At 37.7% G+C, this 15,952-nt stretch overlaps 1 protein-coding gene across 8 annotated transcripts in view; it reads left to right on the top strand.

Moving 5' to 3' along the window:
• The window catches only part of lhfpl4a (LHFPL tetraspan subfamily member 4a), a 168,200-nt gene that overhangs the window by 45,531 nt on the left and 106,717 nt on the right, over positions 1-15,952 (top strand). For 4 of the 8 annotated variants that reach the window (XR_007439255.1, XR_007439256.1, XR_007439257.1 and 1 more), the window contains exon 5: positions 1,316-1,622. Coding sequence is in view for 4 of the 8 variants with exons in the window: in XM_015606887.3 (XP_015462373.1) it covers positions 1,316-1,369 (54 nt within the window). In the remaining 4 variants the exon portion in view is untranslated. Of the gene's footprint in view, positions 1-1,315; positions 6,517-15,952 lie in introns of those variants that run through there. The other 4 variants (XM_015606887.3, XM_007253320.4, XM_007253322.4 and 1 more) reach the window with 1 other exon arrangement.

The following is a 15,952-nucleotide window of genomic DNA, read 5'->3' as shown; positions in this document are numbered from 1 at the left end:
CCATTCGTTCTCTTAAACAGCACGTAAACAACAGCTTAGCACTGAGAATAGCAACCAAAGAATTGTTTCAGGTGGTAATTTGTTTCATTCTTAAATTGTGCAACAGTATAGTGTTATCATTATCACATTTGTCATTTAAAAAACTCCACACATTCTTAATTGGGGAACAGGTCAGGACTGCAGGAAGTCTTCTTTTCTGCAGCTGTACTTTTGTAATGAGTGCAGCAAGTGGTTTTGCATTGTCACATTGAAAAAATGCATGAACATCCCTGAAAAAGATTACTGTCATATTCAAGGCAGCATTTGTTGCAATAAGATCTCAGGTTACGTTTTGTAAATGTGTTTCAGGCTTGAAATACAGGAATGGATGTATAATAACACTTTAATGTCACTGGCCAAACAAAACATGAAACATCTCTGCAATAAAATAAAAGTCAATGTAAACATAAAAAACTAGCTTTTTTCCCTACTCTGTAGATAAAGCAAATATAATAGACAATTTAATAATAGACTCTTAAAAGTAAGGATTCTTTGTATAGTTTGTTGAGCAATGCTGCATAAGAATCAGTTTAGTTTCCGTGAGGAACCATGTTTGTAATGCTAAAGACGAGACACACCAGAAATGCAGGTTAGTAGAATAAATGGAATGTCCTGAATGTCATTCTTGATCTACACCTAGCCTTTCTCTTTCCCTGTAACTCTGTAATGACCCTCATTGTGTTTTCCAAAATCCAAAGCAACACAAAACAGCATCCTTTCGTCTTTACCTCCCTTGTTGCATTGCGTTCTTTCCTTTGTCTCTTTTCTCTGGAGTGCTTGGACTGGAGTATCTACTACTGTTGGTGTCAGAAGTGTGACTTGGTTACTGTCTGTGGTGGAAGTCGCCCTTTGAAACTGATCAGACAGATCAGCATCAAGGGGAAACTTCAGTCACCAGAATCCACATTCACTCAGTTTCTTCTCTGGATAAAGGAATCGTTTATGCATAAAGTCAAGTTTATGTATATTTTGCTTTGACTTATATGTAGATGAAGCTAATGTGTTAGCTACATTAGCCACAGTTCAAACCTGAAGAACAAAGTTTAGACACCAAACAAGTCCTCATTTACTCATTGACTACATTTGGGTTAAAATTGTGTTAATTTTATTTATTAGACAACATATTTACTTAAAAACAGAGAAGAATGTGGAAATATCAGGCTGCTCAGCTTGACAGAGTTGAGTCAGCTTGGCTCATACTGTACATACTTCCCGCCTGCTGCTAATAATTTCTTTCTCTCTTTTTCCTTCTCTTTGTCTGTCACTCTTTCTGCAGATTGAGATCCGTGACACAAAGGATCCTCGTTTCGGAGTGCAGCGATTCCACTGAAGAGATGCCACCTCCTTCTCCTCCTCCTCCACTTCCTCCTCCTCTTCCTCGTCCTTCTTTCTTCTCTCCTTCTTCTCTTCATCTCCTTTACCCCAGTCCTTCTCTCCTACTCCTCTCAGGTCTGCGTCTCTGACTTCAGTTAGGAAGCTGCTCGCTCAGCTCTTTGTAATATAGGACTGGCCTGGAGCACACTTCAAGAAGAGAACCTATTCTACACACACACATACACATACACACTTACACGCACACACATGTTTAAAAAGAATTCAAAATCAAGACAAAAAAAATCAGCTTTACAAAAACCAACAACTCTGGGAAAGTGACACAGTATTATTATTATTATTGTTATTATTATTACTAATATTATTATTATATATTATTACTATGACAACAATGGTACGGTGATGATTATGCTTGCAACAGCAGTATTATGTTCAAATTTACATATTTTATCTAAAATGGGAAAAAAAGGAAAATAATTTCTAGCTTTAAGATAATACATTATAATGAATTAATGCATATGTATAAGTGCTTGGGTGCTACTGGAGACACAGATGAAGAAAAAAATCAAAGCCAAAAATCAAAAAAAAAAAAAAAAAAAAAAAATGGAGAAAAATTTTGTACAGCACAAGATGTAATTTTGAAGACCGTCTTTTTTCTGGAAGATTTTGAACTCCCTCCTTTGTACATGGGGTCAGCAACAAGAGACTAGTACAAGAGAAAAGAAGTAGTTCATTTGTAAATAATAGATTTCTGTGGAGACAGGGTACAGACATGACGCATTTATCGACCCAAACTATATATTTCTTCTGCACCCTGGAGTGGATTTATCAAATCTTTCATCTTTATCTTTTGATCAAATCTAAACTACCAATTCTCAGAGTTCATAGCTCCACGCCACGAGGAAAGTCCATGCTGAAGCTGAAGCTTAAACACCTTAAGAACGTTTCTTTTGGCGTGGATCTTTTCTCTCGGAGCGTCATATCATTCAGTTGTCTTTTCATTCTGTCTACTTTTTTGTTTTTATTTAGATTTTTTGATAAACCGTGGGTGGGAGGGGTGGGTGTTGACTAACAAAAAGATGTTTTTTAGCATTCTGGTTCTGATTATTTCATGACTGGTTAGTTACTCTCTCTTGTCCGTGTCCTGTTGCATTCATTTGATTGGTTTTTGTTTTGTTGGTTTGTTTTTTGGATTTCTGTTAAGTCCATTCTGTCTTGAGGAAAAGCCCTGCATGCTGCATTTTACTCAGGCCCGACGTGTGGAGCACTGATACGTTGTTATTCACCATCTCCCAGACCCTACGAGTCGAGCATCGCTGAGACTGTTTGATGGCACAGCACAACAGAGCTGAACATGATGGGTCAGGAGAGCATCTCTAGGAGCATCTATTGGGCTTTAGGAGAAAAAAGAGGCAAAACAGGCAGACTGAAGTCTGCTCTCAGCATTAGCTACTAAATTCACATTAAACTGAAACATGTTTTTGTGTTGTGCTACAACCAAGAGACCCCAAGTATATGAATTTTTTTTTTAGTTTTATGGAAGGTCTGAAACTCTGCACTAGTCTTAATAAAGGCCATCATGACTTATATCACAGCCACATCTGGAAAGACCTTGTTTTTACTTTGAAGTTGTCATGTTCAAGGACTGAAATGTCAGATCTTTTTGGATCACATCTGCGCAGTCATGTGATTGATTAGAACAAAATGACAGTTTTACTGTCAGATCTGCTAAAAGGTTCTGGCTGATGGCAGCTTGGTGGTTAAAGGCAGGTCCAAAATTGACAAAACAGCCCTTAGCTCTGAGTTTCCCAAGTACATTTTAGTTGCTGCATTGTTATCTGAGGGCATTCAGCGTCAGTACTAGACACAGCAATCCCTAGCCGGCTCTTTAGGCAGATATAGAGATGGAGATCTTCGGGGCTTACTGTGCACTTATATTACATTTATCTATATAGATGTTTATATTCAACATGTGTTTATATTGACATTAAAAAAGGTTGCATTTTTTTTGGTTTGGTTTGGTTTTCTAAGTTGTAATTTTCCTCAGCATCCCTCCAAATAACCTTCACACATGTGGTACCATTGTCCTGCTCCCCAGGTAGAGCTTTGCTTGTACAGAGACTTTCTATGCGCTCCACGAGGAGGTTTTTCATTGATGCTGGGAATTGCTTCTCGGGTCGTTGCAAAAGGACGGCACACACACTGCACTAAAAACCTGGCGGGGCGGGTCTGGTTAGCACTGTGCAGCTTTGAGGTGGGACAGTTTATCAAGATGAATTCGAACAAGGACACAGAGCTGAAGAGCAAAATGTGAATTTCCTCCATATGGTGCTTTACCCTTCGCCCTCCCTTCATCCATCAAAGGCCCCATCCCTCCAGCCTCCAACAGCCCGTGGCCCTCTGCCCCGCACCGGAAAGGAGGAGAGGATGGATGCTGGGGGAATAGGTGAACAGTATAGGAATATAATGGATGAACAGAACGAGTAAAGGGAGAAGAGTGGTGAAGTCCATGCCTGGAAAACAGAAGCAATGATTCATTTATGGACATGGCAGAAGAGAAACCCTCAGTTATCCCTACACTTTACACCTTCTCCTTTCTGCCATACCCCCTCTTCCTCTTGCTGTCGTATCCACCAGGACTTATCAGTGCATCTTATCAATGTGTCAATTTCCTTGCTAATACATGAACTTACATACAGTAATTGTATTATTTTATTTATTCTTTCTTTGTTGAGGGTTTATGCAGGCTCATGAGTGGCTCTCAGGCCAAAACCCACAGAAGAATGCCAAACCTTTAGGTCAATAAAAGTGAATGTTTGCACTAAGGGTCAGTGTCCAAACCCGATTCCACAAAACAGTGTTTTCTAATACAGCTAGGATGGGTTGCATAATAAGTTTTGTCATAAATTGCCACACAGATTGGTACATCACAACATGCAAAGTTCTTGTAGACGTGCTGTGAACTCTTCAAGCCTCTGTGAACTATGCTTAAACATCAACAAGCCCTTTTTTACTTTCATTTGCACAACATATTCGGGCATAGGTGCATTGAAACGGTTATGGTGAGGCTTATGAAAATAACTTTACAGTAAAGTTAGATACATATACAAATCTACATATATTAAATAAAACTGAGAATATACTATATATATAATAATATACAGAACTTAATGTGCCAAATAAAACTATACATATACTAAATATACAAAAAAATATACAGAAACAGGAAGGATATAGAAAAGAGAACTATCTACTATATACAAATAAAAGAAATGCAGCTGAACACAAATGTATACAATTTATGTTCTTTATGTATCTTTACATTCCACTATACAGTAACTGTTATAGCTCATTAAAAATCCATGATAATTATCTGAGGAGGTAGATCATCATTAAAAGCTGTGTCAGAGGAGAATACAGCAGACTGCAGAGTAAGACTTTCCAGGACTTGGCCTGAGAACCACTAAAACAACAGTATACTGTCCTCAGGAGTTTTTACTCAGCTAAAATATCGGGATGATGTGTTTCTTTTTTTATTTTTGTTTATTTGTGTGTTTCACAAGGTTGAAGGTCATTTTCCAGTTTATGGTTTGAAATGGAATATCATACAGGCTGGAAACATAAAGGTGCCAAAAGGGGTTCTTTAGCACTTTTAGCACCCTGAATATCCTTTTAGTGGACGGTTCTTTAAAGACCCAGTTTAGTAAGTGGGATGTGCAAGTGTGAAGAAACTTTTAAAAGTTTAAAGATCTTCATGTAATGAACGATTAAGCCAAGAACCAGTGAGGAACCTTCTTTATTTTTTAATAGTGTGGATTGCCACACACTGTGGATGCCATCTTTTACTAAACCAAGCAAGTAAGAAAGGGATGCACTGGAGGTTTCAGGCTGTGAAGAGGGTTTAACTGTGCATAGAGGAGCATGTTTTACATTTTTGGGGGCAATAGCCATCCATTAGGCTGCCTTATGTGCCAGGACTCCACGTGTCCATAATATCTTCATGCATTAGCCCATCCATTACCTTTAAATGTCATCTTTAAAGTGCAAAAGGAAACGAACAGTTTGGGCAAATGTGCAAAAGAGTGTTTTATGGGTTTGTTTGTTTATTTATTTATTTGTATTTTTAATTTTATTTAATTTAATTTTTGTTTCTTTTGTGCTGTCCTCTAAGAGTACACTGTGCTGACCATACTGGACATACCTTAATGCATCCAAAACACATTCAAGGAAACATGATTTACTCTTAATGATTTCTTCTACTTGTGTAATTATATATGCTTAGTTCATATTGTTTGGCCTAAATTAAAAGACTAATGCGTGTATGGCACAGTTTTGTGCAATTACTTTTCTTTTGTATCATTATTATACCTTTATACCGTTTTATATATATATATGTATATATATATATATATATATATATATATATATACATATATATATATATAGTATGAAATGAGAGGATTTAAAAGCTCTCAATTTAAACGACTGTAAAGTGGCCACTTGCTCATTTAAACTCATGACCTGAGATACTGTAGCCTTTAGCCTTTGCTGACTTACAAAAGCACTGGCAGAGCTCTCGACCAATAACATTACCAAAATGCCCTTATGCTATCCTGTTAATAGGATTTCTCAGAGAACAATTTAAGGTGTGCATTTGGTATTTAAGTTATTCATTAGGTATTCATTATTATTAGCTCAGATGTGCGCACTAGTAGTTAGCAGACACGCACCGTCACTTTTTCTCTCACATTTCTCCTTTCCGAATTCTTTTTGTAATATTTTCCTTTGGAAAAAAAATTGTGCCAAACGGCGTGAAGCAGACTGCTGTGGGCAGAAATGACACGACTGATTTCTGCAGTATGTATTTTTTAGTTTTTCTGTGCATCAAAGTGTTGAATGCCTTTCTGTTGGAGTTTTTGCTTTTTGCTCTAGTTGTAAATGTTCCTTTTTTTTCTCTGCTGTTTCTGGGATGCTGCGATGTCTCTCAATAAATCCAACAATCAACAACAACAAAAAACATGTAACGAGAATGTTTCTGCAAGATTGTGAAGAGGGGGAGTGAAAAACAGCTGACATCGTCACCACCACTTATACATTGTTGGTGTTGTTGTTTTAAAAGATGAAAAATAAATGAATTGAATATGAGATTTGGAGCTTTATTGTAATGTGACACTGAAAGTGATCTCCACAGTGCGTGCAGGGGCAGTGGTGGCTCAGGTTTACTGGTTTGACCTCTGGATTATTGATCACAGGGTTGCGGGTATGATACCATCATACTCTAAGCTCTAATCTAAGTTGGGCTCTTGAGCAAGACCTTTAACCCTTTATATGCTCAGGGGTGACATATCATGGCTGACCCTGCACTCTCTACCAGGTTTTTATAAGCCAGGATAAGTGGAAAGAACAAAGCTCAAGTGCAGTTTAGGATTCAGGATAAAGCAGCTTTGTGTTGCATTTTTATTTTAAAATAACACTTCCAAAATCCTTGACAGAAGGTAACACTGCTTTCACTTATAATCTTGTCTTGGCCTGCCAGAAACTACAGTATGTATCTTTAGTAAAGCATTCAGGTAGACACAGATGAGAACTGTGTAATGCAAACTGAGTTTTATTTATGTAAAAAAAAATACTGCATTAGTCCACGTACTTCTTTCACTTTCAGACGCTGGTTCTGTATTTCTCAGCTTGTCCAGAAATGCATGTGTGAAGTGTGTCCTATAGCGATTGCTCAGAGTGTGAATTACACTGTCTGACTGTAGTATAGAGCCCAGGAGCAAAAAAAAAAAAAAAAAAAAAAACAATTCTCACATGCACAATGCTGCTTTAACTGTTCAGTCCGAACTTTGGTCAATTTTAAGAAATATTGCATTATTTATGCATTACATCAGGGTTGCACATTCCTCCAGGTAGTCCTGGAGATCTACCACCTTGCAGAGTTTACCTCCCTCCACTAATCTCACACACTTGATAATTCATTAATTAATGAATTAATTGTAATTGGCTTTTTTTCTTATTTTGTGCATATTCATGTAAGAATAAATAATTTAGTTAATTTAATTTAAATAACGTTGCCATGTATATTTAGTTTTGGTGCACATCTTTATTATAGTTTCTATATAAAAGCATTAACAGCACTTCCTACTTTTAAAACATGAAACACTGCACCTGTGTTTTGTAAACTGAGCGCACTACTTTGTGAATTCAGTGAGATGAATTGTGCAGAGAACCTGCAAACCATCACAGACAGAATTTCATCACCCACAAGTGACATCACATGATTTGTGCAGCATTAAACAGTAGTGTGTGTGTGTGTGTGAGAGAGAGAGAGGTAAGTGAATGCACTTTGTTCAGGCAATTACATAACAAATACGCACTACTTTTTTTTTTTAAACAGTCCAACCATAACAGATTTTAGACCCTAACAAGCAGCTCCAGAATACTCTAATTCTCTCTTTCTCCTCAAAACACACACACACACACACACTCTTCTGTTCTACTGCTGAGCCCCAGCCTCATCTGTTTGTGTGTGCTGAAGCGTTGGGAAATGCCACTGGACTGTCACTGATCAACACTATCAGTCCCTAATGAGAGCTGGGACTCTATCAGTAAGTCCCTAACTCTCTCTATCTGTCTGTCTCTCTCTCACACACACACACACACACACACACACGCTCACACAACAAGAACATATAATTCTATGTACAGCTTAACAAACATTTCCTATGCCACACATTCCCATTCAATCAAATAGTCAAAGTCAGGTGATGGACGAATGAATGAATGTATTCACTATATGTCCAAATGTGCAAATGCACACATACAGCTTGTCTTGCAAATGTAGAATAAAAGTAATGCCTAATTTGTGGGCTAGAGGGGTATAAAGTCCAGCATTGAGCTCTGGAATGAGGTTGCTGTATCTAACACCTTTGAAATAGTATGATAATCATCCAATATCCTGGGCTCGAGAAAGCTCGCCACTGAATGCAATCAAATCTCCAAAGCAAAAGTAATATAAACTTATTTTAATACCATTGATTTTGTCCCACTGTTTTTATCCATATAGTGCAGACCAAAAAATAAACAGCCAGCCTCTGTCTCCAGAAATATTCAGATTCTTTTCTATTTAGTGGATTCAGCTGTTTTATGGTGCTTCTGTTGCTGACGCAGGTGTTCAGTTATACACAACACACACACAGCTTGTATCTCCCTAAAAAACATTTTCAAAAGGCTTGGATTTTTGAGCAGCTGCACATGAATCTAAGGTCACCATGCTAAATCCAAACATCAGATAGAGAGGTAAAAACCCTCCCAGCTCTGGGATGTGGAGCACTAGAACTAGTTTTCTGTGAGTCAGTACATTTGTGATCATTTTAAGTGATGACAACACTTTTAAGCTTCTGTGTCTGAATGCAATCAAATCCATGCAGTTTCAATGTTAACTCTTCACAGAAAAGTGTAAAAAAGCTAGTACTACAGAAAAAGGGTACATGTAAATAAATATGTTGAAAATATGTAAAACAAAAATAAGTCAAGTTCAGGGTTCATTCTGTGTTTTCAAATATGTGTTGAGCAGTACGTTTCTCCAAGATGAAAAAAATAGTTCACACAACTTGGTGATTTTTCCACATGGATACAGTTTATCAGTCCTCTTTCCAGGTATCCAAAAGTGCCACAATCTCTTTCTGAGACCATTACAATTCCATGTTCAAGCTGTTCCCAATTCTAAAGAATTGTAGCTGTTTATGGCAAGCTTTAAAACATAAATCAATATGGGACGTGAACCCAAACCACTTTGTTTTTACAGTCACAAATACGTTTGGGCTACAGTGTAATGATTTAAAGGTTACATTTTTGGGGTCGCACCATATATGATGCTTCCACACCCATGGTTTTTTTTTTTGCTCTGGTTTAAATCAGAATAAACAAAAAGGTAAATACAAGAAAAAGGTCCTGCAAATTGGACTAGTGTAGATTTCTGTAAAGTTTAAACATTTAGCACAAACATGCAAAGTATAGCTAATAGTTGTATCCACTTGAGGTCAGATAATACAGCTCTTGATAAAAAAGAAATCACTTAAAAATGTTGAGTTTCTTTGATTTTACCAAATTGAAAACCTCAAGAATTTAATCAACAGGAAGATGGATGATAACAAGCCATCAAACCAAGCTGAACTGCTTAAATATTTGTACCAGGAGTGGCATAAAACTATCCAAAAGCAGTGTGTAAGACTGGTGGAGTAGAACATGCCAAGATACATGAAAGCTGTGATTAAAAACCAGTGTTATTCCACCAAATATTGATTTCTTAAAACCTTATGAATATGAAATTGTTTTCTTTGCATTATTTGAGGTTTAAAGGCTCTGCATATTTTTATTTATTTCAGCATTTTCTGCAAATAAATGCTCTAAATGACAATATTTTTTTTTTAATTTGAGAGAAATGTTGTCCGTAGTTTTATAGAATAAAACAACAATGTTGATAAAACTCAAACATATAAATAGCAAAATCAGATAAAACGATACAGAAACTGAAGTGCTCTCTTAATTTTTTCTAGAGCTGTTTAACAAATTCATACGGCTGAAGTGTTTACCCCCTGGTTTGTTGGGAGAAAAAAGTAAGTACAGGACGAAGGTCCTACATTTTGGACTAGTGTAGATTTCCATAAAGTTTACTACATCTGCAGGGTCATTTAGCTCAAACATGCAGAGAATAGCTTATAGTTGGGTGTTCATTTGGGAACAGACTGAGATCACCTCCTCTCACAGGTTTTGGAGTGGTTGTTTTGGTCCTTGTTTGAGTGTGATTACTGTATTCACACCTGCCTGAATGAATTACAGGTGTTACAGGTGTTGTAATGCTTGTAGAGGGGTCTGAGTTCTTTTAGGGTTCACATATGCAAAATAAACTTAGTGAAGTCCAGTTTAGATGGCGTGAAGATTCAAATTTGGAAACACCCTAACAATCTCTTATTGATTCATTTATTCCATTGTGGGATGTAACTTGCTTGATTGTATCATGCAGTTCATCTGTCTGACAGGATCATCAGTTGTAATGTTCTTCTAGTTCCAGGGGTTATTTTTCTGTTTTTCTGCATTTTAGAGACTGTTATGAAAAAGATCAGTGAATTATTCTGTTTTCATGCACAGGAAACCTATGCATGTATTCTAACGCTCACACTGGACGAGCTGTTCTGCTTTACAGTATATGGACGACACGTTCAGTCAAGCAAATCCGCCTCTATTCTCCATATAAAACTCCATGCTTAGCAATGTGCAGCAATCCGCTAACAAACTAGCAGCACATTTAACGTCCTGTAAAAGCAAGCCAACGTGAGGCGCAGTCTGCTGGAAACATGTCTTGGCTCGCCATGCACATCAACACACCCCAGTGAGTTGTAGGGGTGTGTGTGTGTGTGTGTGTGTGTGTTTATGCACTATTTTTAGCTGCAGCAGAGCAGCAAAAAGATGGCTGGGGGCTGTGTGCAGCACGTTATGTCAGATGAGATTGGGCTTTGTGTGCATGGAGGACACTCAGACAGGAAGGTATAAGTGAGAAGCTGTGTGCAATGGGCCCCCAAGGCTTCCGTCCCTGGACGTCTCTCTTTTCTCATCCTCTCGTTCCCTTTTCTTTCACATTCCTCTTGCTCTGTTGTTTCCGTGCAGTACATCACTGGGCTAATCCATGCCCCGGGGACGAGGCCCTGTGTGAGGTTCAGGCTGGGTGATGTGTGGCTGTAGCTCTGCGCCTGCATGAACCCGCAAATGATTCATCAGTCAAATTTGTTGAGAACCGAAGTGTTTATGCAGCACAGGAAGTATTTACTGGACGAACGGACTTCACATAAGGGTTCCAGGCTGGACGGAAGAATGAAAATACAGCCGGCAGCTGTATTTTCAAATATTGGTAACACTTTATAATAAGGTTTACACATTAATTAACAGCGCTAGAACAAAATAGTTCAACCACTTAAGGCATTATTAATCATTAAAACATTTTAAACTAATGTTTCAATTCATTATTATTTACAACATTCTTAATCATAATATCATTATATTTAACAATGTTTATTATTGTCATAAGCACTGTTATTTGTGAGCCTTATTGTACCATGCTATCAAATATTTGAGCAAAATACTTCAAAATAAAATAATAGGATCATAATATTCCATCCCGTAACTTGCCTCACAAAGATTATTTGATTAACATGCATAATATTAATATGCATAATATGAAGTGCAGGCATTTCTAAACAGCACATTTTAACTCTAATGATATGGCATATATGTACATGTGGTAGAATGGATGGATGGATGGATGGGGTAATTAGGTAGGAATGTAGGTATGTAGGTAGGATAGATGGATGGATAAATGAATGGTAGGTAGGTAGGATGGATGGAGGGATGGATATGTAGGTAGGTAGGTAAGTAGGTAGGGAGAAAGGTAGAGAGGCAGGTATGTAGGTAGGATAGATTGATGGATGGATGGATGGATGGATGGGGTAGGTAGGTAGGGAGGTATGTAAGTGGGTTGGTAGGATAGATGGATGGATGGATATGTAGGTAAGTAGGGAGGAAGGTAGAGACGCAGGTAGGTAGATATGTAGGTAGGATTGATGGATGGGTGTATGGATGGATGGATGGATAGATGGATGAATGGATTTATGGGATAGGTAGGTAGGGAGGTAGGTAAATAGTTAGGTGGAAAAGAAGGATGGGTAAATAGATGGGGTATGTAAGTAGGTAGATGGATGGGTGGATGATGAATGGATAAATAGATGGATGGATGGATGGATGGATAGGTAGGTAGGTACAGTAGGAAATGGCACAGTAAAAAAATCAGTCTTTCATGGCTTGTACATAAGTAAAAGGTCTATAGCATGGAAAGTATAAAAGAAAAATGTGTGAGAGTGAGTGAGAGAGTAAGAGAGAGAGAGCGAGAAAAAGAGAGATAGAGACAGGGCACAGCGAGATGAACAGATGGCCGGTCTTGCACTCATCTGTGGAGGGCTACTTCCTGAAGCGCTGGTTAGCGGCTCCAGCAGAACAGCATGCTGGAGAGAACGTGCAGGAAGCAGGATGGCAGGGCCAGAGAGGAGGAGTGGGGTGGAGGGGTGGAGGGTACTGGCCAGCACACACTGGACTGAGCAGCTCCAGGCCAGGTGCCAGCTTGCCAGCGGGCATTAAATGGGCATCTTTGGCACTGCCAGTATCAGACAAAGAAGCCGTGGAGAGTCTCAATTTCACTGTGGACGTCACACCATAGGCCCCTGGCATCACCATGGAAACCCTGCCCGGGTGAGCTACTGCCATCTCATGATGGGCATGACGCCAACGGCTCACCTGCAGCAGAGACGTCAAATCTCTTTATTCTGAGCAGAAGAGGAAGTGATAAATGAGCACTGGGGCTACACCGTTTATATCAACTGTAAATCATTTCAAGAGTGAGGTATAAATTTGTGAGATACTAATGATGCAAAAGGCGGCAATATATGCAAATTAAAAAAAGACATGATGGAAAGAAATTAAAGATGGTATTGAAAGGGTGGTATCATGGAATATTAACCCATGGAATATTACGGCTTTGTAACAGAGCAGAGACATTTTTAATGATCAAATTAAGATGAGGGCCATATTAGACTGTGATCTTATTCACTTCATTGAACAGGGTGTGCCAATTATTTTCCAGGCATGGTAAGATTATACAATACCATTGTCTAAAATCTCAAAACTTGGTAAACGGCTCTTCAAAATGTACTTGGAGAGTTGAACAAAAAATTTTGCATTTCATATTCTATAGCATCTACCACCTGTGTTTTTGTTGAATGGCAGAAACATGGCAATGAAGTGTATCTCTGTCCCATAAAGTGTGTGAGCGCTCAGTTGAACTACATAGTTGTAAAAGTTCATATTACCAATCAATCACCATATTTCTATGCTAGATTAATTGAATTTTTTTTTGTTTTTTTGTTTTTTTTATAACAAACTTGTTAGTTCATGCCATCATTTACTCTCACTGGGCAAAATAATCAGCTGATATCCTAAATGGGTCATCAAAAAAAATAGAAGCTGCTAAATTTGGATCCAAGTACATCATTTTACAATAAATAATCAAAAATATTTGCTGGTGACGTGCTCACTGTTACAAAATAAGAACATAAGTAAAACTGTTAGCTTGTGTAACTGTTCCAATTCTACACAAGCGTATTTAAATAGCTGTAACAGAATATCATCACCCTCCAGTGAAAAACATGGATCTCCTTTTTTGTTGATTTTTAGATTATTACAAATTGTCCCTTAATTAATAAACCAATAGAAATTTTCTGAATAAATATATATATATATTGGATATTGATGATATTCTTTTCTCTTTTTATTATGATATGCAAGTGTAATAAGATGAGGGTACTAGTAAAATATAAAATGGGAGCAGCAAATCAGAGTTAGCTTAGAGAAATTAGGGAAAAGCAGATAATATCTGGAATGTTTAGCAAAGTTCAAACAAGAACATTTTCATTACATATATGTAAGATTGAAGAATCCACTTCAAAATACTGTAAAATAGAGCCTCAACAAAATAGAGTTATCGTGCTTGTAGATGCTGAATGTTCTATGATAAACTTTAGATTGGATGAGATTAATAAATAGACAGCCTATTGATCCAGAAGGAAATTTAGCAGCTCTATTCAGTACTTAGTACTTTTCCCCCTGGGTCCCTGTTTCACTGAAGTAGCAATACTTTAACCTATGTATGGATTTAGGCTGCTCTCTCCTCCTCCGCTGAGAAACAGAATTACAGAATCATTCCATTCAGCATTTACTGTGAGCTGCTCCTCTGCTTGCAGTGCACCTTTGAAAGCACAGCACAGCACAGCACAGCAGCGCCAAATCTAAGAGCAGACCCACCGTCTCGCGCACACAGAGCCGCCAACCTTTTCATGTGCACCCAGTGCTCCGCTCTGGTTACCCAGCTGTTTATTTCCGTCTCTAAAGCACAACAGCCTGACCAGCACATACCATTTAGACCACACCATATGTAGACCAGTGTGAGAGATTTTTAAAATTGAGTGCTAAATGTTACACCACTATGTAGCCTTAGTTAATGATTTTGTGGCTAAATGAAATCAAATCCTCACAACAATGTTGCAACATAAAACATCAAAACTCCTCAGAAGAAGCTGTCACTGCATCAAAGGCAGAAATTAAAACCCCATTAGTACTTCAGATTTTAGTTATTTTATAATGGTAATATTTGTTGACCCTTTACTTTAGAATCCATTGCTTTCTAGAGATGTACAGTAACAAAGTAGAACTACTTTACTACTGTACTTAAGTACTAAAATGTTGGATCAATACTCTACAGGAGTATACTTTTTTCTCCTACTTCCACTTTTACTTTACTACAATTCTTTTCAATGAGTTTAATATTTTTACTCTGATACATTGTTTATGTGCTGCATCATTACTCATTCGAATTATAAAAATGTTAGAAATTATTCCAAAGCCACAATATCACTAAAACCAGATGTAATCGAAGCAAAAACAGTTTTAATAGTCTGATTAATATAACAATAGACTGACACTCAAGCTCTTCCAACAAATAACCATATATTAACAAATTTTCACTTCTGTGAGAAATTTCTTACTCCTGCTGTACTATTGTAAATTATTATTTTAGGTGTTTTCAGGAATTAGGAAATAGAATGTTATTTTAGTTTCTTGTACATTTTTTAAAAAGCAAGAAAGAAAACTATGAGAGCATTTAATACTTGCTCTTTTTAAAATAGAGCAGGTACCCTTTGCTCGTCTCAAAACCAACAAAAAGGCATATAGTAATTCTCTTAATTAATCATGGGTTTGTTTTGGACCTAACGTGAAATAAACCAATCAGAGTGCCAGTTGTCATTTCCTTTAAGAGGCAGGTGTAGGAGCGATGTAGATGTACGGCATGGTGCTCCTATAGGAATGGACTCTGATGTTTGACTCTTTTCTAGGTTCATTTCAGTCAGTGGCGCACCTGTGTTTTTCCACCACCAAGATAACAACATGGCAGAAATTTACTTTACCTTACTTCCAGACCACCACGCCCATCAGTGTAGATTTATTCCTGAACTCTGACGCTATTTTGACGGTGCAGATGCAAACTGTTGACAGGGTGTAAGGTAGCCAAGAGCATCACAACGCGCTTTGTGCAGGGTGTAAAATAGGGCCCCAAGTGTTAGCATTGTGTTCTTAAAAATTGCTCAGTGAATGGATGAATGGCTTGAATAGATGGATTCATTCATTTGCACATTCACAGTTACCAAGTTACCATGGCTGTCCATGATGTACTTTAGTCCAACCCACAAAAAAACTATTATTATTATTGCTGCATAGGTAAACTAATAACAGTAGAGGATGGGAAATATAAGACAAGGCCACCTCCATGATTTTCTCAACTCACTGACTCACAATTCTTTTTAATGTTTCCCCCATAATTCGACCACTGGGCATATGAATATGCAGTGGCAGTAGTGGTTCGTGGGACTTTGTTACTCATAATCAGGAATGAAATTTGTGTACAGCGCAGGCAGCTAACTGCAAG

The sequence above is a fragment of the Astyanax mexicanus genome, chromosome 5 (assembly GCF_023375975.1).
Source record: "Astyanax mexicanus isolate ESR-SI-001 chromosome 5, AstMex3_surface, whole genome shotgun sequence".
NCBI lineage: Eukaryota > Metazoa > Chordata > Actinopteri > Characiformes > Acestrorhamphidae > Astyanax > Astyanax mexicanus.
Note: the sequence above shows the minus strand (reverse complement) of the source record. Positions and strands in the feature narration are given on the sequence as shown.